The sequence below is a fragment of the Primulina eburnea genome, unplaced genomic scaffold (assembly GCF_022965805.1).
Source record: "Primulina eburnea isolate SZY01 unplaced genomic scaffold, ASM2296580v1 ctg739_ERROPOS11973397, whole genome shotgun sequence".
NCBI lineage: Eukaryota > Viridiplantae > Streptophyta > Magnoliopsida > Lamiales > Gesneriaceae > Primulina > Primulina eburnea.
The window spans coordinates 402,951-425,472 of NW_027331510.1; the positions used below are offsets into that span (position 1 = coordinate 402,951).

The 22,522-nt window shown below is 38.0% G+C and overlaps 1 protein-coding gene and 1 non-coding gene across 2 annotated transcripts; one reads left to right on the forward strand and one right to left on the reverse strand.

Annotated features, from left to right (window-relative positions):
- Positions 1-3,381: 3,381 nt before the first annotated feature.
- On the reverse strand, positions 3,382-22,522 carry LOC140822172 (uncharacterized). Its single transcript, XM_073182912.1, has 10 exons — positions 22,169-22,522; positions 21,968-22,080; positions 21,639-21,709; positions 21,451-21,501; positions 21,190-21,273; positions 10,478-10,656; positions 9,215-9,319; positions 7,951-9,116; positions 6,529-7,860; positions 3,382-4,707 (listed from the first exon to the last, which is right to left on the reverse strand). Exons 1-10 carry the CDS (start codon positions 22,314-22,316, stop codon positions 3,382-3,384), a joined length of 4,575 nt encoding a protein of 1,524 aa, XP_073039013.1. The 5' UTR covers positions 22,317-22,522.
- LOC140822268 (small nucleolar RNA R71) lies at positions 10,003-10,109 on the forward strand. The gene has a single exon (XR_012115921.1). It is a non-coding gene; the product is annotated as a small nucleolar RNA R71 (small nucleolar RNA).

The window sequence follows — 22,522 nt, forward strand, 5'->3', positions numbered from 1 at the left end:
TTCGACGGAGGAAAGTACTTGGTCAAGAATGCCTTTTCCATATCTTCCCACGTAGTGATAGACCCTACAGGTAAACAGTTTAACCAAGACTTAGCTTTGTCTCTTAGTGAAAATGGAAATAAACGCAAACGAACAGCATCATCAGATACGCCATTAAATTTAAATGTATCACAAATTTCAAGAAAGTCAGCTATATGAGAATTAGGGTCATCAAGTGCACTTCCCCCAAATTGAACAGTGTTTTGGATCATCTGAATGATAGCTGGCTTGATCTCGAATTGATTCGCACGGATGATTGGCCTTACGATGCTTGGACGTGCTCCATCAAGAGACGGCTGTGCATAATCCATCATCGGTACACGGCGTGGCATCTCAATCCGTCTCTCATTTTGGCGCTCCTCCTCCTGCTCTTGTTCGTGCCTCTCCATTTGTTCCTTGAGTCTTTGCTGTTGTCTTCGGCGTCTAGCAGTGCGTTCGATCTCAGGGTCAAACGGCTCAAGCTTAGACTCGAATGATCTTCGCATGCACCTCAAGAGAATTCTGCAATAAAATGAGAGTATCAAATAACAATAAAATTAAGAATACTAAAGAATTTAAATGAGAAATAAGAAAATTATGAATCAACAGTCCCCGGCAACGGCGGCAAAAACTTGATCGAGCAAAACTTGCACAGTGAATGGTCCCAAAATTTGTTTTATATATGAAAGCTCGATTTAAATATCGCAAGTGCACGATAGTCAAGTTATAATAAACGTACGTGAATACGAGTATCGATCCACAGGGACTGCGTTACAATATTTTTTATTCTCAATTAAAATTTCTTTAGCAACGATAAAGTGATTTGGTAATTAAACTAATGTAAATCAAATAACTAAAAGAATTAAAGCGCAAAGAGAATGTATGCAATAATGCAATGATTAAGTTGGATTAAATCAAATGAAAGATGAATTTGTTGGGAATTATCAGTTCACCTACCACTCGTGTTTTAATAATTACCCTCGACTCTTACTCGTGCATTCGACGGAATTCCCTAGACTAATCAATATACTCTGTCGAGCTATATTAACACTAATCATAAACATGCAGTAATCAAGTGTCCTCAATTATTTAACAGTTTAAGATCGCCTTACGTTCTATGGAATCCTCTAGCTTTTATCCGGGTGAACTATCACTATCGACACGTACCCAATTCCGTATGTCTACTAAAATTGTAAGTCCGTGGTTTATACTATGCGATCCTATTGTTAAATAGTCTGTCGACACCGTTAACAATATGCAATAATCAAAGGAAGATAGCTAGGCTTCGCTTGAAACAAGAAATAACAATAGCATAAACAAATCACTTGTAAAAACGTCAAGAAATAATGTTAAACAACGAGTACGGGTAGGATCCCCTCAAATCCCAACAAATCTAGAGTTTAGCCAACCAAATTCATACTAAAAATCAACAATCTATGCAAGAGAATAAAATACTGAATAATAAAATACTAAATATGACGATGGAAGACGGCTGCGACGCTTGGAATTCTCGAGTTCTTCGAAAGTCTTCCTTGCTCCTAGCCTTCTCGCCCAGAAAAGTGATGAAAATATGATGAATAATCCCCAAAGAGGCGCCCAATCTCGTGTATTAGGTTAGTGGTCTTGGATAGAGTCCATGAAAATAGAAACAAATCTCGCAGAATCTTGCTGGATCGCGTGACTCGCTAGGGCGGTAGGTTTTGACCGCTGGGGCGAGTGACTCTCGGGTAAAAATCTTTAGCCTTCTCTCTAGTCTCGCTGGGGCGGCCACTTTTGACCGCCCGAGCGAGAGATCTTCTGTTAAACTCTCCTGTCCAGGCTAGCAGTCTCGCTGGGGCGGTCAGTTTTGACCGCCCTAGCGAGAGGTCTTCTGTTCGAAATCCTCGGTAAGACTAGAATGCTCGCTGGGGCGGTCAGTTTTGACCGCCCTAGCGAGGCTTCTTCGTTGTTGTGCCCATTTTCTGCCATATTTGGTTTCATTCCTACAAAATACCACAAAACACACGAGATCAGTCATATGCTAAATAATGCAAACAAAATGCAAGAATAAACTAAAACAAACTAATATGATGTATGAATGCGACTCGAAACAAACACTAAAAACACGTAAAAACGAGTCCTATCAACCCCCTCATACTAACCTTTTGCTCGCCCACGAGTAAAATAGGTTAAAGCACGAGATTCTAAACAGACAAAATAAAAACGAAATAACCAACACAAGAAAAAGTTAATGGTGAGTTAACAACTTTATGTTCATGCCTCAGTAAATTTTTTCACATCATAATCAAGTCATTTCACAAATAAATACTCTTTCTCATCTACAAATAAGTCTTGGCACTAATTCGAACGTGTGTGTGTGTCATGGTGGGTCTAGTCATTCGTACGTCAAATAGATCAATCGTCAAGTTATGCAAGTCACTCAATCAACACTTCAATACAAATCTCACTAGCATGCATCCCCGTGTTCATTCATCACTGACCATCATTTTGAACTTTAGTTAATTTTTAAGTGCATAGAAGGGTGTCGAAAGGAAAGAAAATAAGCTCAAGTGGCGAAAAGTTGGGAGTACATCGATCATTTTCATTGTGCAATTGTCAAGACTGTGCGTCTGACTTCCTCGACTCCTTACATCTCCAACTTTTAGCCTAGGAATAGAATTTCATTCCTTTTATTTTCGGCTCCCCCTCACCTTACATCTCCTTTTTTCCCAAAGTTCTTTTTACAAGAACTTTGTTATTTCAACATTTTGATGCACAATTTTCACACATGTACTCCCTAGGCTAAGAATATATCTTTTTGGATTATAGCTGGTTAGGAGTACTATATTTGAATTCAGGGTATTGACAAGGGGGCATCAAATGCTATCATGCACGATCTCAATCAGTGACTTATTTCCACGGGTTTTCATGCTAAATCAATTCATACGTGATGTCTTTCAAGTTAACCAACAAGAATTTCAAATTTCACCATTATTCCTACAAAATTCTAAGCCCCACACATATGTGCTCAAAAAGTTCAAAATTTGCACCAAAACTCATGTTTCAACAATCCAGAGTATCAGTCATGCATTGACCCAATCAATATTTCTCAAAGCAACATCATCATCGGCTCATAAATCATGTCAACTCACCATAAACGACTCACAATCTAACAACGAAAATACGACTTAAAAACCCAAATAACAAACTAAATAACTAAACAAGCAAACAAAACAAACTACCCGACCCCCTCATACTAGAGTTGTGCAATGCCCTCATCGCACAAAACGAAACAGACACGAAAAACAATAACAACTTATGAATTCAAATGCAACAATAGAAAATGCAAAAGAAAAAGAAAGGGGAAACAGTGAACTCCCCTGATCAAAACTCCTCCTCCTCATCATGCTCAGGTGGTGGATTGCCCTCGTCAGCTGCAGGTGGCATAGGATACGTGTACTGGAAGTGGAAAGGTGGCGGGTATGCTGGAACAGGCGGCCGGCCGGAAGTGTCTAAGCCCAAGTGAGTCGAGATGCCCTGCACCAAGTACTCGATGTTCAGAGTGTGGGCTTGGTCGATGGCCTGATAATGAGTCTGGTAGGTGGCCCAAGCGCCCAACTCGTCGACTCGGTCTCGAATGGCACGGCGGCGTGGCTGCGGTGGTGGTGGATGTCCGAAGACCGGAGGTGGTGGAGCGGCTTGCACGAGACCGTAAAATACATCAGCGGGCAGCTCATCCCGTCTCTTCGCGTACTTGGAGGTATGAAGAGCCTCATCGATGGCTCTTAGTGGCGGTAGCCACTCATCATCGTCCGCGAAAATCACACCCGCGCGGGCACATAGCTCAGTCACGATAGTGGGGAAATAAAAGGCTAAATTGTTGCAATTGATACAGATATTAAGCTGCCCGAATATGAGTTTGCCCACATAAATAGGCATCCCGGTATAGATCGCATAAAGAACCACCGCCCTATCCCGCTGTACATCACTCGTATGCCCTACCGGCATCAATCTCTTCGATAGAAAGGCATACCAAAGTGCCGCCTCCACCTTCAAAAATTTCTCAAGAAACACCGTATATGTTCCCGGCTGCTTCCACGTAGTGCCCGGATAACACAATGTGTGAATGATCAGATCGTAATCCGGATTCAGCACCCAAGCCTGGAATACCGAATCATCCACTGCCGGTAAACCCAACAAATCATTTATCGTTGTAGGATCATATGGGACTAGACGTCCCCTCACCTTAGCCTTATTTTCAGTCCCTTCCGGGGCGTTAGCATAAAACTCACGTACAACCGGCACCACAGCCGCATTCGGTTGTGCTAAAAAATTCGTCCACCCTCGTCCTGCAACTGCTAACTCCTCAAAAATATTGTCTAAAATCCACGAAGTACATCCCCTCTCAGGGATTGGTTTTCTATGGAGTTTAGCGTGCTCAAATCGCTCCCTAGCCCTGTCATTCACAAATATAGAGGGGGTGGATCGAGAACTAGAGGCACCGTGAGTTACCTTCGAGCGTTTGGGAGCCATGGTATGATATGAGTGCACAAAGAAGCCCGGAGTAGAAGGTGGTGCCGGAACTTGAAGAGGCGGCGGCGGCGGCGGCGGAGAAGCGACGGCGGCGGCGTGGGTGGTGGCCGGAGAGTGTAGATCTGCCCGGAAAAATCGCGGCTTGGGCTTTGAAACAATGGAGATTCGCAAATATACCTGTAAATTAGCAAGAAACCACGTAAATCGCTTCAAATATGGAGAGGAGGGGCGAAAATTTTGAGAGAGAAGGGTAGGTTTTCGAGTGGGAGAAGAGAGAAGTGATGCGCAGCTTTTTTAAAAATCGCGACTCGCTAGGGCGGTCAAAAGTGTCCGCCCTAGCGAGAGGCTTTCTGTTTGACATTGGCGAGTGCTCGTTGGGGCGGACAAAAGTGTCCGCCCTAGCGAGGTGTTTTCTGTTTTAAAAATATTTAAAAAAATTGCGAGTGTTCGCGAGGGCGGTCAGTTTTGACCGCCCGAGCGAGAGTCTCTCTGCCCGAAAATTATTTTGAAAAGTTGTAACGCTCGCTGGGGCGGTCAGTTTTGACCGCCCTAGCGAGATACTCTCTGCCCGAAAATCCATTAAAATTTGAACCTCTCGCTGGGGCGGTCAAAACTAACCGCCCTAGCGAGGTATTTTCTGAAAAAAATTTTGAATTTTTTTTTTTTTTTTTTATGCAAATGCCATGCAACTACCTAAATGCAAATGATGCGAATGCTAAAAAAAAATCTAATTAAAATCACAATAAGGGATAGAAGTAGTTCTCAATTTATAGTCTAGAGCTCGACTTTTCACCCATGTCCTCAACGACTGTCTTGGAGCCGAGTGACTCCAATTTGTGGCTCAATTGTGCCACCAATATAGTGCTTTAATCTTTGGGCGTTCACAGTAAACGTCCCTTCCTTGCCATCATGTAACACCACTGCACCTGATGGGAACACCTCGGCTATAATGAATGGTCCTGACCATCTTGACTTCAGCTTGCCCGGAAAGAGTCGTAAGCGAGAGTTGTATAACAACACCGCTTCACCCACTTTGAATTCTCTTCTTACAATGTGTTTATCATGGGCTCTTTTGGTGCGTTCCTTGTAAGATAGGGCAAGATCATACGCTGTACCTCGGAACTCATCCAACTGACTCAACTGCAACAGTCGTTTTTCACCTGCAAGAGCAAAATCAAAGTTCAGTGCCTTGGTCGCCCAATATGCTCTATGCTCTAATTCTACGGGTAGATGACATGCTTTACCAAAAAGTAACCTATATGGTGTAGTGCCTATAGGTGTTTTGAACGCAGTACGATAAGCCCACAAAGCATCATCTAACCGAATGGTCCAGTCCTTTCGATTCACATTAACCGTCTTTTCTAAAATCCTCTTAATCTCTCGATTGGACACTTCAACTTGTCCACTAGTCTGAGGGTGGTATGGAGTGGAAACTTTGTGGGTGACACCATATTTGCCCATCAGTTTATCAAAAATTTTGTTGCAAAAATGGGTGCCACCATCACTTATGATTGCACGTGGTGTACCGAATCGATTAAAAATGTGTTTTTTCAAAAATTTTAACACCACTTGTGCATCATTCGTGGCACAAGCCTCCGCCTCCACCCATTTAGATACATACTCCACTGCCACCAAAATAAATTTCTTTGTAAAAGACGCAGGAAAAGGACCCATAAAATCAATCCCCCACACATCAAATATTTCACACTCAATAATGTTATTCAAAGGCATCTCATGACGGTTAGAAATATTACCTGTGCGTTGGCATCTATCACAATTGAGAACATACAAACGAGCATCCTTAAAAAGAGTTGGCCAATAGAAGCCACATTCGAGTACCTTAGATGCCGTCCGTATGGGTCCAAAGTGACCACCTACCTCACGGTCATGGCAGTGGTTCAGAATTTGACTGGTTTCCTCCTCTGCTACACATCTCCTTATCATGGCATCTGCACAGATTTTAAACAAAAACGGTTCCTCCCAAAAATAATATTTCACGTCAGAAAAGAATTTCTTTCTTTGGTGAAACGATAAATTTGGGGGAGGTGTGCCAGTGACAAGAAAATTTGAGAAATTGGCATACCACGGGCACGCATTTACCTCAAACAATTGCTCATCAGGGAACCAGTCATCTATATCAGTGTTAACGCCATTAATTCTAATATCCTCAAGCCTAGACAGATGATCAGCAACCACATTTTCTACACCCTTTTTATCTCGAATCTCGAGATCAAATTCTTGCAATAGTAAAATCCACCTAATTAACCTAGGTTTCGCATCTTTCTTAGCAAGCAAGTATTTTAGGGTAGAATGATCTGTATACACAATCACTTTAGACAGAACAAGGTATGAATGAAATTTCTCGAAAGCAAATACTATAGCAAGTAATTCCTTTTCAGTAGTAGCGTAATTCAACTGAGCATCATTTAAGGTCTTACTTGCATAGTAGATGGTATGAAATACCTTGTTCTTCCTTTGACCCAACACCGCACCAACAGCGGTATCACTAGCATCGCACATCACCTCAAACGGTAACTCCCAATCAGGGGCAGTCAGAACAGGTGCTGTCACCAAGCTCTTCTTGAGTACTTCGAATGCCTGCAGACAAGTAGAATCAAAATTAAACTCAACATCTTTCATCAACAAAGAGGATAAAGGCTTAGCAATTTTAGAAAAATCCTTAATAAAACGCCTATAAAAACCCGCATGGCCTAGGAAACTTCGAACTCCCTTTATCGATGAAGGTGGTGGTAGATTTTTTATCACTTCCACCTTGGCCTTGTCGACCTCGATTCCATTCTCCGATACTTTGTGTCCTAACACAATCCCCTCTTGCACCATGAAGTGACACTTCTCCCAATTTAACACCAAATTGCTCTCTTCACATCTAATGAGCACCAAATTCAAATTTTTTAAACATTCATCAAATGAAGAGCCAAAAATAGAGAAATCATCCATAAAAACTTCAAGAAAATTCTCAATCATGTCATGAAAAATAGCGGCCATGCATCTTTGAAATGTAGCAGGTGCATTGCATAGACCAAAGGGCATACGCCTAAACGCAAAAGTACCATAAGGGCAAGTGAAAGTAGTTTTCTCTTGGTCCTCGGGTGCAATTGTGATTTGGTTGTATCCCGAATATCCATCCAAAAAACAGTAAAATTCATGACCGGCTAATCGTTCAATCATTTGATCAATAAATGGCAAGGGGAAGTGATCTTTACGGGTTGCATCATTTAATTTCCTATAATCCATGCATACACGCCAACCCGTAACGATTCTAGTGGGAATCAACTCATTTTTTTCATTGGTAATAACAGTAATCCCACCCTTTTTAGGCACACATTGTACAGGACTTACCCACGCACTATCAGAGATAGGATAGATAATACCTGCGTCCAGAAGTTTGATCGTTTCAGCTTTTACTACCTCTTGCATCTTTGGATTGAGTCTCCTTTGTGGTTGTGCTAGAGGTGAGTACTTATCCTCCATTAGGATTTTGTGCATGCAGATCGAAGGACTTATCCCCTTGATGTCCGAAACTTTCCAAGCGAATGCTCCTCTATGCTCCTTAAGGACTCCCAAGAGCTTACTCTCCATATCATCTGTCAAAGAAGAGGAAATAATAACAGGCATTTTATTATTTTCTCCTAAATATACGTACTTGAGATGTGGAGGTAGTGGTTTGAGCTCCAAAGTAGGTGGCTCCTCTAGGCTTGACTTTTGAGGCATTAAATCTTTTCTATCCCCCAATTCCTCTAGTCGAAGCCTCACTTGCTTTCTCCAAAGTGGAATGGCATTCAAATGAGCTACCATCTCCATCCTTTCCTCGTCCAGCTCGTCCTCCTGTTTTTCAGTAGTGAGAGTAGCCTCCAATGGCTCTTGCAATCCATCCTGCACAAAATCACAAACAAGAGAATCTAAGACATCAACGCGAAAACAACTATCATCGTGCATTGTGTGCTTGAGAGTATTAAAGACATCAAAAATAATTTCTTCTTCTCCAACTCTCAGTCTCAATTTTCCCTCGTCAACATCGATCAGTGCTTTCCCTGTAGCCAGAAATGGTCTCCCCAGGATTAAAGGCATCTCCAAATCTTCCTCCATATCTAGTACTACAAAATCTGCAGGAAAAATAAACTTATCCACTTTCACCAAGACATCTTCGATAATCCCACGTGGATACTTGACAGATCTGTCAGCCAGCTGCAATGACATCCTAGTCGGCTTGGGTTCACCCAATCCCAGTCTCCTAAACACAGAATAAGGCATCAAATTAATACTCGCACCAAGATCACATAGAGCTTTATGAAAATTAATATCACCAATAATGCAAGGTATAGAGAAACTCCCTGGATCTTTTTGCTTAGGAGGCATCCTGTTTTGAACTAAAGCGGAGCAATTTTCAGTCAAGTTCACAGTCATATGATCTTCTAGCTTCCGCTTGTTTGCTAAGATATCTTTCAAGAATTTTGCATAACTTGGCATATTCAGTAAAGCATCAGCAAAAGGAATGTTAATATGCAATTTTTTGAATATCTCAAGAAATTTACCAAATTGTGCATCTAACTTAGCTTTTTTCAGTGCTGCAGGAAAAGGTGGGGGATAACAATTTTACTCGGTGCAATAGGTGTAAAAGCAGAGTTAGAAGACTTACCTCCTTGTTGTTCCACCTCATCCTCACCTTGCTTGTTCTTTTTCTCCTTAGACTCAAGTGCCTTTCCACTGCGCAATTCCACAGCTTTCACATGCTCTCTCGGGTTAGTCTCCGTGTTGCTTGGCAAAGTTCCTTGCTCCCTATTAGCAATTAACTTAGCCAATTGTCCAATTTGATTCTCTAACCCTTTTATGGATGCATCCTGATTCTGAAATCTCGTCTCGGTTGCAGAAATAAATTTAGTCATCATTTGCTCTAAATTTGACTTCTCCTCCCTAGGCGGTTCTGGCTTGAATCCTTGGTGCATCCCATGTGGTGGACCTCTTTGTTGGCTGTTTTGGTTGTTTTGACCTCCCCACGCAAAGTTTGGGTGATTCCTCCATCCCGGATTATAGGAGTTTGAATAAGGGTCATTTCTAGGACGGTTCTGGAATCCCACGTGTTTTGCTCCCTCAGGTACATAGAATGGATTGCCATCTTGGCAATCTTGCACGTCATGCTCACCTCCACACTTATCACAAAAAATCTCTTGCAGACGCATAGCCGATCCACTCGCACTCATCCCATCAATCTTTCTGTTCAAAGCCTCTAACTGTGCTGACACCGCAGATAAATCAGTAACTTGATTAACTCCAGCACCTCGTTTCTGCCTATCAGAATGAGGATGATAGCTACTAGCAGCCATCTCCTCCAATAATTCATATCCTTCCTCAGCCGTTTTTCTCAGCAGGTTACCACAGGCAGCAGCATCTATCATGGTACGGTTAGGAGTAAGCAGACCATAATAAAAAGTTTGAACCACTAACCCAAGAGGTAGCTCATGGTGTGGACATCTCCTCAACAAATCCTTGTATCGCTCCCACGCCTCGTAAAGTGACTCAAGCTCATATTGAGCAAAAGTAGTAATGTCAGCTCTAAATTTCATAGTCTTCGACGGAGGAAAGTACTTGGTCAAGAATGCCTTTTCCATATCTTCCCACGTAGTGATAGACCCTACAGGTAAACAGTTTAACCAAGACTTAGCTTTGTCTCTTAGTGAAAATGGAAATAAACGCAAACGAACAGCATCATCAGATACGCCATTAAATTTAAATGTATCACAAATTTCAAGAAAGTCAGCTATATGAGAATTAGGGTCATCAAGTGCACTTCCCCCAAATTGAACAGTGTTTTGGATCATCTGAATGATAGCTGGCTTGATCTCGAATTGATTCGCACGGATGATTGGCCTTACGATGCTTGGACGTGCTCCATCAAGAGACGGCTGTGCATAATCCATCATCGGTACACGGCGTGGCATCTCAATCCGTCTCTCATTTTGGCGCTCCTCCTCCTGCTCTTGTTCGTGCCTCTCCATTTGTTCCTTGAGTCTTTGCTGTTGTCTTCGGCGTCTAGCAGTGCGTTCGATCTCAGGGTCAAACGGCTCAAGCTTAGACTCGAATGATCTTCGCATGCACCTCAAGAGAATTCTGCAATAAAATGAGAGTATCAAATAACAATAAAATTAAGAATACTAAAGAATTTAAATGAGAAATAAGAAAATTATGAATCAACAGTCCCCGGCAACGGCGCCAAAAACTTGATCGAGCAAAACTTGCACAGTGAATGGTCCCAAAATTTGTTTTATATATGAAAGCTCGATTTAAATATCGCAAGTGCACGATAGTCAAGTTATAATAAACGTACGTGAATACGAGTATCGATCCACAGGGACTGCGTTACAATATTTTTTATTCTCAATTAAAATTTCTTTAGCAACGATAAAGTGGTTTGGTAATTAAACTAATGTAAATCAAATAACTAAAAGAATTAAAGCGCAAAGAGAATGTATGCAATAATGCAATGATTAAGTTGGATTAAATCAAATGAAAGATGAATTTGTTGGGAATTATCAGTTCACCTACCACTCGTGTTTTAATAATTACCCTCGACTCTTACTCGTGCATTCGACGGAATTCCCTAGACTAATCAATATACTCTGTCGAGCTATATTAACACTAATCATAAACATGCAGTAATCAAGTGTCCTCAATTATTTAACAGTTTAAGATCGCCTTACGTTCTATGGAATCCTCTAGCTTTTATCCGGGTGAACTATCACTATCGACACGTACCCAATTCCGTATGTCTACTAAAATTGTAAGTCCGTGGTTTATACTATGCGATCCTATTGTTAAATAGTCTGTCGACACCGTTAACAATATGCAATAATCAAAGGAAGATAGCTAGGCTTCGCTTGAAACAAGAAATAACAATAGCATAAACAAATCACTTGTAAAAACGTCAAGAAATAATGTTAAACAACGAGTACGGGTAGGATCCCCTCAAATCCCAACAAATCTAGAGTTTAGCCAACCAAATTCATACTAAAAATCAACAATCTATGCAAGAGAATAAAATACTGAATAATAAAATACTAAATATGACGATGGAAGACGGCTGCGACGCTTGGAATTCTCGAGTTCTTCGAAAGTCTTCCTTGCTCCTAGCCTTCTCGCCCAGAAAAGTGATGAAAATATGATGAATAATCCCCAAAGAGGCGCCCAATCTCGTGTATTAGGTTAGTGGTCTTGGATAGAGTCCATGAAAATAGAAACAAATCTCGCAGAATCTTGCTGGATCGCGTGACTCGCTAGGGCGGTAGGTTTTGACCGCTGGGGCGAGTGACTCTCGGGTAAAAATCTTTAGCCTTCTCTCTAGTCTCGCTGGGGCGGCCACTTTTGACCGCCCGAGCGAGAGATCTTCTGTTAAACTCTCCTGTCCAGGCTAGCAGTCTCGCTGGGGCGGTCAGTTTTGACCGCCCTAGCGAGAGGTCTTCTGTTCGAAATCCTCGGTAAGACTAGAATGCTCGCTGGGGCGGTCAGTTTTGACCGCCCTAGCGAGGCTTCTTCGTTGTTGTGCCCATTTTCTGCCATATTTGGTTTCATTCCTACAAAATACCACAAAACACACGAGATCAGTCATATGCTAAATAATGCAAACAAAATGCAAGAATAAACTAAAACAAACTAATATGATGTATGAATGCGACTCGAAACAAACACTAAAAACACGTAAAAACGAGTCCTATCACTTGCCTTGCATGCAATGTATCTATGTATATATATATATATATACGTATATACAAGCAAATTCTCTCAGAAACGAGAGGAAAGGGCCGATGAAGCTTAGAAAATCCTTATGCCTTTTTACTTCAATCCGCCCGTCTGATTTTGAATCCGAGTACAGCACCGTGTTCCTAACAACGATAGCTACAACTGGACGTAAGTTTTGCTACGTTTTGACATGTTTTGAAATTAGACTATTGTCAGAATTGAATAGGATCCATATATGATGTTCTTGTCATGTTAGACATCATAGAATCAAAGTCAGATTGAGAAACAGACTGATTATGGAATTGTTATGATTTTTGGAATCGATATGACTGAGAATTCATATCAGATAGGTATTGTTATTGAGATTATGACTGGTATTGATACTTATTACGAGTTCTGGTATTATATCTGTGATGTTTGGATTGACGGGGTTATCGAAACTGTATTGTTATACCGTCGAAACATCAGTTAATTGATATTGATCAGATTCAGTAGTGATTTCGATCATATCATGATATCGTCGATATGAATTGGATTGTATCTCAATTGACATTGATCAGATTATGTGTTCGATTTGAATATTGATCAGAACAGGTATTGAATTGAGTTGTATATTGATATTATATCTGTTCGATATTGTTATTACCAGATTGGGAATGGACCGAGATAGAATCGGGACTTCTTCTTCTTCTTCTGAGCGAGAAGATAAAAGTATAAATTAATGTTGAGTTGGGATTGCACAACTCGAGTGAGGTTTGACTCGAGTTTCCCTAAATCACATACTTTATTTTATTGCATAGATATTTGCAATGAATGAATTGATATGCTTGTTTTCTTGATGGATAGATAGCAGGTATTAGACGAGTAATCTTGTGACAGAAGTGCCTGACAGTGGTGGGATCTCCACGGGCACATTGCACGATGTCACAAGATAGTGTCATAATCTTGGGACGGAAGTGCCTAATAGTGATGGGATCGCCACGGGCACATTGCACGATGTCTGAAGATAGGATATTAGCGATAGAGCTACAGTCCATGACGGTTAGGTCAGGACACCGGATGTTGGTTATATCGAGTAAATAGAATTGGAATTTCTTCTATTACGGAATTCGATATAGGAACACCATATTTGGTTATATCGAGTAATAGGATCAGAGTTCCTTCTATTACGGAATTCGATATAGGAACACCACATTTGGAAACCGGGATCCCTAGACTAGGATTGAGTCTAGTCTAAAAAGTAGAATTAAGAGTCTGATTGACAATTATATTGATTTATATTAATTGATGTGGATTAAGTTCCTGAATATGGTACATGTCGATTTATGTTCCGGATTAGGACACATGTTTAGAATATGAATTATTCTTGTTATTGATTCATGTCATGATTTTGATATAGGATATGATTTTCTGTTATATGCTTTTATATTGTTATATGATTGAATGTATACATGATTTATACTGGGATATTTATATCTCACCGCAGTTATCCGGCTGTTGTCTTGTTTGTATGTGTGCATGACAACAGGTGGGGCATGATAAGGGTCAAGAAGAGAACGAGGCTGGACTAGATAGCGTGGAGATCCGGGCTTCAAAACAACTTAGGATTCAACACTGATATGTAGTTGAACCTAGTTGAATTCTTGTAGATAACACAGGATTGTATATTTATGTTTAATATGTAATTTGAAGTAAATTACATAACGTTTCCGCTTTGCATTTAAAAAATATATATAAATTTAGACCCTGTTTATACTAATTGATTAATTCGTCATAATTATGATTTAGAACATGATTAGCGTCCTTATGATTTAGAACATGATTAGCGTCCGGGTCCCCACATGTGTTGAGTCTTTAGACTCACTAGGCGTGTGTGATGCAGGTGAACTTAATGATGAGGAGACTAGAGGTGCCGAACTCTGAGTAGGCAGACCTGGTGCGGTGACACGACCCAAGGACCACATGTTTTCCGCATTACGATTTATGAGATTGAGAGGAGATGAATATTTTCATACGTTGATGATTTTAAGATTTTTTAATTGGTCATGTTTTCGTATAACTATGGATGAGTTTGATTTAAAAAAAAAATTAATTTCCGTATTTTTAAAACGAGTAGAGTTACATGTTATGTTATGAATATGATGTTACGTTACGAAAAGTATGATGTATTTATGTGTTGTTTTCGAAAATGGAGTAAATATTTTTTTATGCTGTGCTCGTACGGCCCCCACTTGCTGAGTATTTTCCAAAATACTCACCCCTTACTCTACCTTCCCCAGATAAATCAGAAGAAGAAATAGAGAAAGAAGAATCAGACATCAGTTTTGGGACTGATAGTGGACACATGAAGCATTTTAATTAAGAATATGTTCTTGTGAGTTTTAATTCAAGTTATAAACGCTTCCGCAGATTTTTATCGTTTTCAGAGTTACTATTGTAAAGAAGATTCCATTTTTATGGTATTTATGATATAAACTGGTTTCGTTTTATATTGTACTACGAGGCTTGTTGTTTAGAAATTATGTGATTGTTGAATAACGTCGGTGTCGACTAACTTCGGTCTCGGGGCTTGACATTTAAGTGGTATCAGAGCCGTCAGGTTCATAATTAGACTTGTCAAATTGGGTTAGGCCCGTCGGACCGATCCGCCCCGCTATAAAAATTGAACGGGTTGGGTTGATAAAATAGCAGCCCGTTTGAAGGCGGGCCAAATTGGTTGAGCCCGTTTGGGTTGCGGGTCAAGACGGGTCGAGCCAAAACAGGGCGGGCTGGCTCGCCAAATTCGGATAAATTTTACATTTTTAAGTTTTATATAAAAATTAGAATAAGTTTCATGTGCCTCCATGTCTTAGAACAAATATATTAATAATTTATTCTTAAACAAATTTATTGATAATTTACTCTAAGAACAAATTTACAAAAAGAAAATAAAAAGAGAGAAATTTACAAATATACATAAAGAAAACAAAAGGTTAGAAATTCCTGTAAATTTTATTCATGAATCTTAAAATAATTTTTAAGCATAACAGTTGTTTGTGAACCCAAGAACGGTTTCGTTTGAATTTCGACGAGTTGCAATGAAATTTTGTGGACTATGTGTATTGTTGAAGACATGATATTTTTTAATTATGTGTATTGTTGAAGACATAATATTTTTGAAGACCTCATATTTTTCTAATTATGTGTATTGTTGAAGACATAATATTTTTTAAAATTTACAACCGTCAACTTTATGTTCTCTTCCAGGTCTCGATCTTCATGTTTGGTTTAAAAACTTTACTTTTTATGGATTATGTTGTATGCTTTCTTAATTTCTTATTTTAATATTTTTAAGTATTTTATGAAACTATTTGACTGAAATGTATTTTTCTTCTATGTTTACTGCGATATTGTTTAGCATTTTTTTCTTTTAAAAAAATAAGCGGGTCGGCCCACCTAACCCACGGTCCAATATGGGTTGGGCTGGGTTGACCATTTAGAAGCTCGCCGAAATGGCGGGCTGGCCCACCCCGCCCCGCCAGCCCATTTTTACATGTCTATTCATAATCCAATTGAGAAAATTTTACCCAAAAAAAATCGGCCAGATTTTGCAAAAAGCCGATCCAATCTCCTTCAGAACGACCCATCGAGTAATATCCATAACGAAGTTGAGAGGCATAGTCCGAAAACGCAAAATTCTTTCGTTTAGGCATCTGAAATCGCGTCCATTTTAGAAAAGTTTCGTAGAACCCATATCTTTCTGAAGAAAATTTCAAATTCGATTCCGTCAGTTGTTCTAAACGCCTCTCGAAATATGCTTTAAATTCATATGTTTTTATCTAAACTTTACATTTTTCAAAAATTTCTCGAAAATTCTCGTTCAACGCGTTTCTTGTAGTGTTTATCGGATTTTTTATGGAATTGGATTAAGGAAACAATTAGTATTGATCTATATTGTTGGGATTATATCTATCTGAGATAAGTTGACTTAAGCTTCTGACTTAAGATGAAATATTTGATTTGGGGACAATAAATTATTTATGAAAAAAAAATATTACGTAAAAATCTGAGATAAGAGTTATAATAAGTTTTGAATATTCCAATATAGAAGTTGATTTTTGAGTAATAGTTAAAAGGGTGAACATCAATTTGGGTTCTTAAGAACGTTAAGCGTTAACTTTAAATATGTATGATTTTGGATTGTCTTGTTTAAAATGAAGTTGGGGGACATTATCTTAAGGTTAAGAAATTTATATTATTTTGGGATAATTAGTAGATTACGACCTTATGTGAATAAAATAAATTATGAGATATGGCTGGATATTGAGGAAAATATAGCATAATAAGTTTTGACTTTTGTTACGGTACTAAGAATGATTCAAGGAGAAAGACATTCAATAAAAATAGTTTGTGTTGGAACTCTCTAAGATCATTGTCTTGTTGAAAGTAAGATTTAGAGCAAGAATTAATTGATGATTAATTTCATTCGTACAAGCTTGAATAAGATTTTATTTTATGACGGCTGAGTTATAATTTTTGGGATTTAAATTGATAGGCTATAGATTGAGATTGAGTTAAGTTCCAAGATTTTATATGAGTTTTAAGTTTTGAAATGAAAATCGTGATAATTTCAAGATAGAATAAAATCATCATCTATTCGCATATATTCAGTGCCGACTTGATTCAAAGCACTTTGGTAGATTTCGACGTCATCATATGGATGAGTTGGTTATCTAAAAGCAGTGCAATAGCAGATTGCCGGAGTAAGAATTTCAAACTTCGAACCGCGAACCAAGAAGAAATAAGGTATCATGGAAATGACAAGAGACAGAAATACATTCTTTTTGCTTCCTAGACTTGGAAAGCCATAAAATCAGGCAAAGAAGTTTACCTAACAATGGTGAACGAAGTGCAGAAAGAAATTGAGTTCAAGCTGGAAGATACCCTAATAATGCGGGAATTCAAGAACGTTTTTCTGGAAGAATTCTCGGGATATTCTCGGACCACGAGGTTGAGTTCAAATCAATGAAGTTCTTAGTGCTGCACCAATTTCAATAGCACCATACTGAATGACGCCAACTGAACTTCAGGATCTAAAAGAACAACTCCAAGAATTGCTAGACAAGAAGCAATTTCAACCGAGTACGTCTCCATAAGGAACTCCAGTACTGTTTGTGAATAAGGAAGACATAAGTATGAGATTGTGTATAGATAACTCAATAAGATCACAATCGAGAATAAATATCTTCTTAAAATGATAGATGATCTTTTCGATCAACTTAAAGAAGCTACAAATCCTCCAAACTCGTCTTGAGAACATGCTACTACCAATTGAAGGTCAGGGCTGAAGATTTTCCAAAAACAGCCTTCCGAAAAAGGTACATGCATTATGAGTTCACAGTAATGCATTTTTTCTTGACGAACGTGTCGACGGCCTTCATTGATCTAATGAACATGGGTTCAAGTCATTCATTGACAAAAATTTTAGCAGTGTTTATCGAGGAGATCCTCATTCACTCACCAAATGAAGAAGACCACAAGGAGTATCTTCGTCTCACTCTATATAAACTAAGGGAGAGAGAATTATATGACAAGTTCAAGAAAGGTGAGAACATCACTTTCTTATGTCTCATAATATGTGAGGCATGAGAATTTGTGGATCCTAAGAAAATAGAGACAATCACCGACTGACCAAGACCAAGGACAATGACAGAAATTAAGAGCTTCTTAGGATTGACGAGCTATTATCGGGTATTTTTTAAAGATCTTCTCTCAATAGCAATACAACTTACAAAACTCACAAAAGAACCCTAAATTCAATTGGAGCAAAGAATGTGAGAAAAGTTTTGAAACCTTAAAGATGAAACTTGCAACCACAATAGTGGTAGTGCTTCCTGATGAAGCCAATGATTTTTTTTCAATTACAGAGATCCGTTTAAAAAAGGTCTAAGATATGTGCTCATGCAAGAAAGAAGAGTAATTTCCTTTGCATCAAGGCAATTGGAATTGTGTAAGCAAAACTACACAACTCGCGACCTTGAGTTAGCCGCAGTAGTCTTTGCATTAATGAAGCATTACCTTTACGACGCCAAGTGTGAGATCTTCACTGACCATCAGAGCCTAGAGTATTAGAAAGAATTGAACATGAGGAAGAGATGATGAATTGAATTATTTTGATGTAACGATAAGCTACATTCCAAGCAAGACGAATGAGGTAGATGACGCTTTAAGTCTGAAAAACATGGGTAAGATGATTCTAACCTCACTATCAGGACAATCGTGCCTTGAGAAATCGTTAAGCAAAACCAGTTTCATGGTCTTGATGAGAAATTAAGATTTAGTATTAGAAAAAGAAAAGAAAATTTGAGATTAGAGTTTATGTGAAATGATCAATTGGAATTTTGATTTTTATCTTTTAAGATAATACTTTTGAGGTTTACTTTAGGTTGACCGTATTGGGTTATAGTTTGAATTTTTGGAATTTTACATTACTACAAGCATTGGGATAGGAAACAATAATAATTGGGATCCAGCTTATGCATTACATGGTTGATATAAAATTTAAGAAATGATTTTTGGGATTTATATTGGATTGTCTTTATATTAAATGTTCAATGGAAAATTTGATATTGATTTTTTGGATTTCAGTTAGATTTACATTATTGGGCTACATTTGGATTCAAAAGGTTTTATTTGAGTTTTCTTCTCTCATAAGAGAAATAGTTTATCAAATTATGATTATGAGATATGCGACTATTGGGTTACAATAACTTTTCGTAGAATCAATGATTCTAATAATTATGGTTCAATAGAAATCATATTATTGGATGCAGTAATAGAAGTAATAATAAGAAATTATGATGTTACAAGTATAATTGAAAGTATGAGTAAGTGAACACTTTTCTTATTAAGATGTCTGACAAGAATCACTGGGATATGATTTAGGAATTTTAGATGATTTTCTAATCATACTGAAGGAGAAGTCACTTGGGAACTAGAATAGAAAATACGTGAGCAATACCCGTACCTCTTCCTAGACCAAGTCAATCCAAGTTTCGAGGACGAAACTTCTCATAAGGAGGGAGAGATGTAAAATCCAAGATTTTTGCATAATCGTGATAATATTTTGGTACTAGGATTTACACAATCTTCGGGTATCTATATCATTATAAGATGTAAGATTTGCAAGATTATCTAAAGTTAGTGGATAATTATATTGTGTACAATATTTTTGGAGCTCAAAATTTAAGATAATATTGTACATATTTTGAACTTGAGATAATAAATAAATAATGATCTAAGAAATTAAATAAGAAATTTTTGGATATAATCAGGTAAATTTTGAAATATAAATTCAAAGTTGAAAAGATTATAACAGATAGAGATATAAGATTTGAGATGGTATTGATATTTGAGTAAGGATAATGAGATAGATAAGAGATAATAATCTATCCTAGATTCAAGTTTGATTTAAAATTTCAAACGCGAGGATAATACACGGTCAGGATAGCAGCCACCTCTCTATAAATAGGAGAAGCTTTCATTCAGAATTTACATCTCAAATTTTCGAGTTTTCCTCTACAATTTTCAAAATTTCCTCTCCAAAATTCTGCACGAGTCATCAAAATTCAATCAAAGTTCAGAAATTTGTTTCTCTCGCTCGGTTATTCGGAATCCGATCTCCACCGTTCAAAATGTGCTTCTATATGTTTCGAATAACATATCCAAATTTCGGCCAAATCCAATAGTTAGTTTTTCGTTATAGCTTTCGCAAGAAAACTGCTTAGATTCTAGGTGAGAAACATCATACCTACTGTTTTTCATCCATAAATAGGTAAAATGACTTCAAACCAAATCTCCACTGTTCATAATTATTTTGACGTGCTGTTAAACATACTGTGAAATTTTGAGCCCGATCCAACGGTCAAAAAGGCGCAAAGAATTTTTAAAGACGACTGATTTTTCGGGCGATGTGCTGTTGCGTTTTCGAAGTGTCGGTTGCATGATTATTCTATGATTTTCGAATTCTTCGCATTTTTCTTCAAGGATTAAGGTAAGTGGGTTTGTTTTAAATGTGTAAGTTTCGGTTTATGCATTTCGTGTGTTTTGAAAATTCGGTCGAGCACCGTCGTTCTGTCTCTACGTTTTTTTTTTAATTTTGGTACGTTTACGTGTTGGCACTGTGAGAATTACCTGAAAATGAGTGGAATTCCAACATATGGCCCTTCACGGTGGGATAGAACCGTTTATGGCCTCGCCCCCTCAGAGGATTAAAACATAGGGACTGATATCAGTAAACCATAGAAGGTGGAAAAATCGCAGTGCTGTTATGTTATGAATATGATGTTACGTTATGAAAAGTATGATGTATTTATGTGTTGTTTTCGAAAATAGAGTAAATATTTTTTTTTATGTTGTGCTCGAACGGCCCCCACTTGCTGAGTATTTAACAAAATACTCACCCCTTACTCTACCCTCCCCAAATAAATCATAAGAAAAAATAGAGAAAGAAGAATCAGACATCAGTTTTGGGACTGATAGTGGACGCATGAAGAATTTTAATTAAGAATATGTTCTTGTGAGTTTTAATTCAAATTGTAAACGCTTCCGCAGATTTTTATCGTTTTCAGAGTTACTATTATAAAGACGATTCCATTTTTATGGTATTTATGATATAAACTAGTTTTGTTTTATACTGTACTACGAGGCTTGTTGTTGAGCAATTATGTGATTGTTGAATAACGTCGATGTCAACTAACCCCAGTCTCGTGGCGTGACACAAGCATACAAATCCAGGCATAAAGAATAATTGTCTTACATAAAAGAAGAGAACATAAAAGGAATTTGTACTGAACAATTGATTTCATATTAACTAACTAGAATCATTAGATAAATAGTGGCAATGGAATTCTTCACAACAGAGTTTACCTTGGAGGTGACGCGAACAATGACACGACTACAGGAAAAAATAAATCCGTCGTTCTTCTGAGAATTTTCACAGTTGAAGACCACCTGTAAACAACACGACTCACTCAGTAAAAATACATTTATCAGACAATCTCTGAGCATGACGATGTAATTTTCTTCCACCTAAATCTCTTATGTAATCAAACAAATAAATGAAAACACATAACTCCTTCAAGTGATAATAACAGTACCTTTTATGCGAAGGACATGATACTGAGGAACCAAGGATATTCCGAACTGTTGATTATACTGACCAACTCATCTGCTTTTGTTCTGTTGAAAAAAAAATAAAAATGTGCAATTCTCACATAACATAAGATATTTTATCAGAAGAAAATATAAGCTATTGAACAACAAACTGAAAGACTTATTGGTTTGTTAAAATGAAAGAATGATAAAATCCAACTGACCTGACATTTTCTACAGTAGCAGAGATGGTTTTAATCAGCCTATTAAAATTCTGTCCAATTTTTCGCTTACCCTGGATTTGACAGACAATTGTGGTTCACAAATGTCATATCATTGAAATTGTGCCCATGAACAACATCACAGACAAATAATGAATCTTAATAACCACCAAACATAATTTACTCTAGCATGCGATGATCTTTTCAAAGTTGCGACCACCTTATGTGCCTTACTTATTTTAGACAAATGATTCTATAAATATGTTAAGATATTTAAATGTATAACACAGTAATCTAAGAATTTGAAATTCAAATCATCCATAATGATTTACCTGATTATAACTTCCTTTAATAGCCTCATTTTCAGACGTCAACTTTTCATAAATATGTAGTCTTTTATCCTCCAATTCTAAAGCATTTTTTGAAGCTTTAGTCATATTTATTTCTGCCAAATAGACTCAGTCAAACTTCAGATTAGAATGGGGGACAAAATGAAAATTCTTCTTTATAAACATAACACAATCCCCAAATACCTGATAATGAAACCTGTATCTTATCGTCAGACCCTGTAGCCACAACCTGACCAAGTGTTTCCTTCGAATAATCCAGTAACGTGGGAACACCATTTCTTAAAGTTTCAACAACATTTTTGGTTGCAGCTGCTTCCGCAGCTTGCTTCATTTATTCAACATACTGCTTCTCAGCTTCGGCAGCCACTTTAGCCATTTCAGTTCTCTCAGCTTGTAGCCTAGCCTACGTTGATTCAAAAATACTAGACAAAAAAACAATTATTTAAGATACGAAACAAATAGTGGACGATGGATGCATATTCACATAGCTACAATTATTTTTCTTGGCAAATCGAATGCATGAAATGGATCATCCAT

Excerpts from the sequence above, each read along its gene's own strand:
- LOC140822172 (XM_073182912.1), bottom strand. The coding sequence starts at position 22,316 with ATGAAGCAAGCTGCGGAAGCAGCTGCAACCAAAAATGTTGTTGAAACT. Across the intron at positions 10,657-21,189 it reads TTGTTCGCGTCACCTCCAAG|AATTCTCTTGAGGTGCATGC; the intron begins GTAAACTCTGTT and ends ATTTTATTGCAG. Across the intron at positions 7,861-7,950 it reads AGATGCAAGAGGTAGTAAAA|GGTGGGATTACTGTTATTAC; the intron begins GCTGAAACGATC and ends GTGCCTAAAAAG.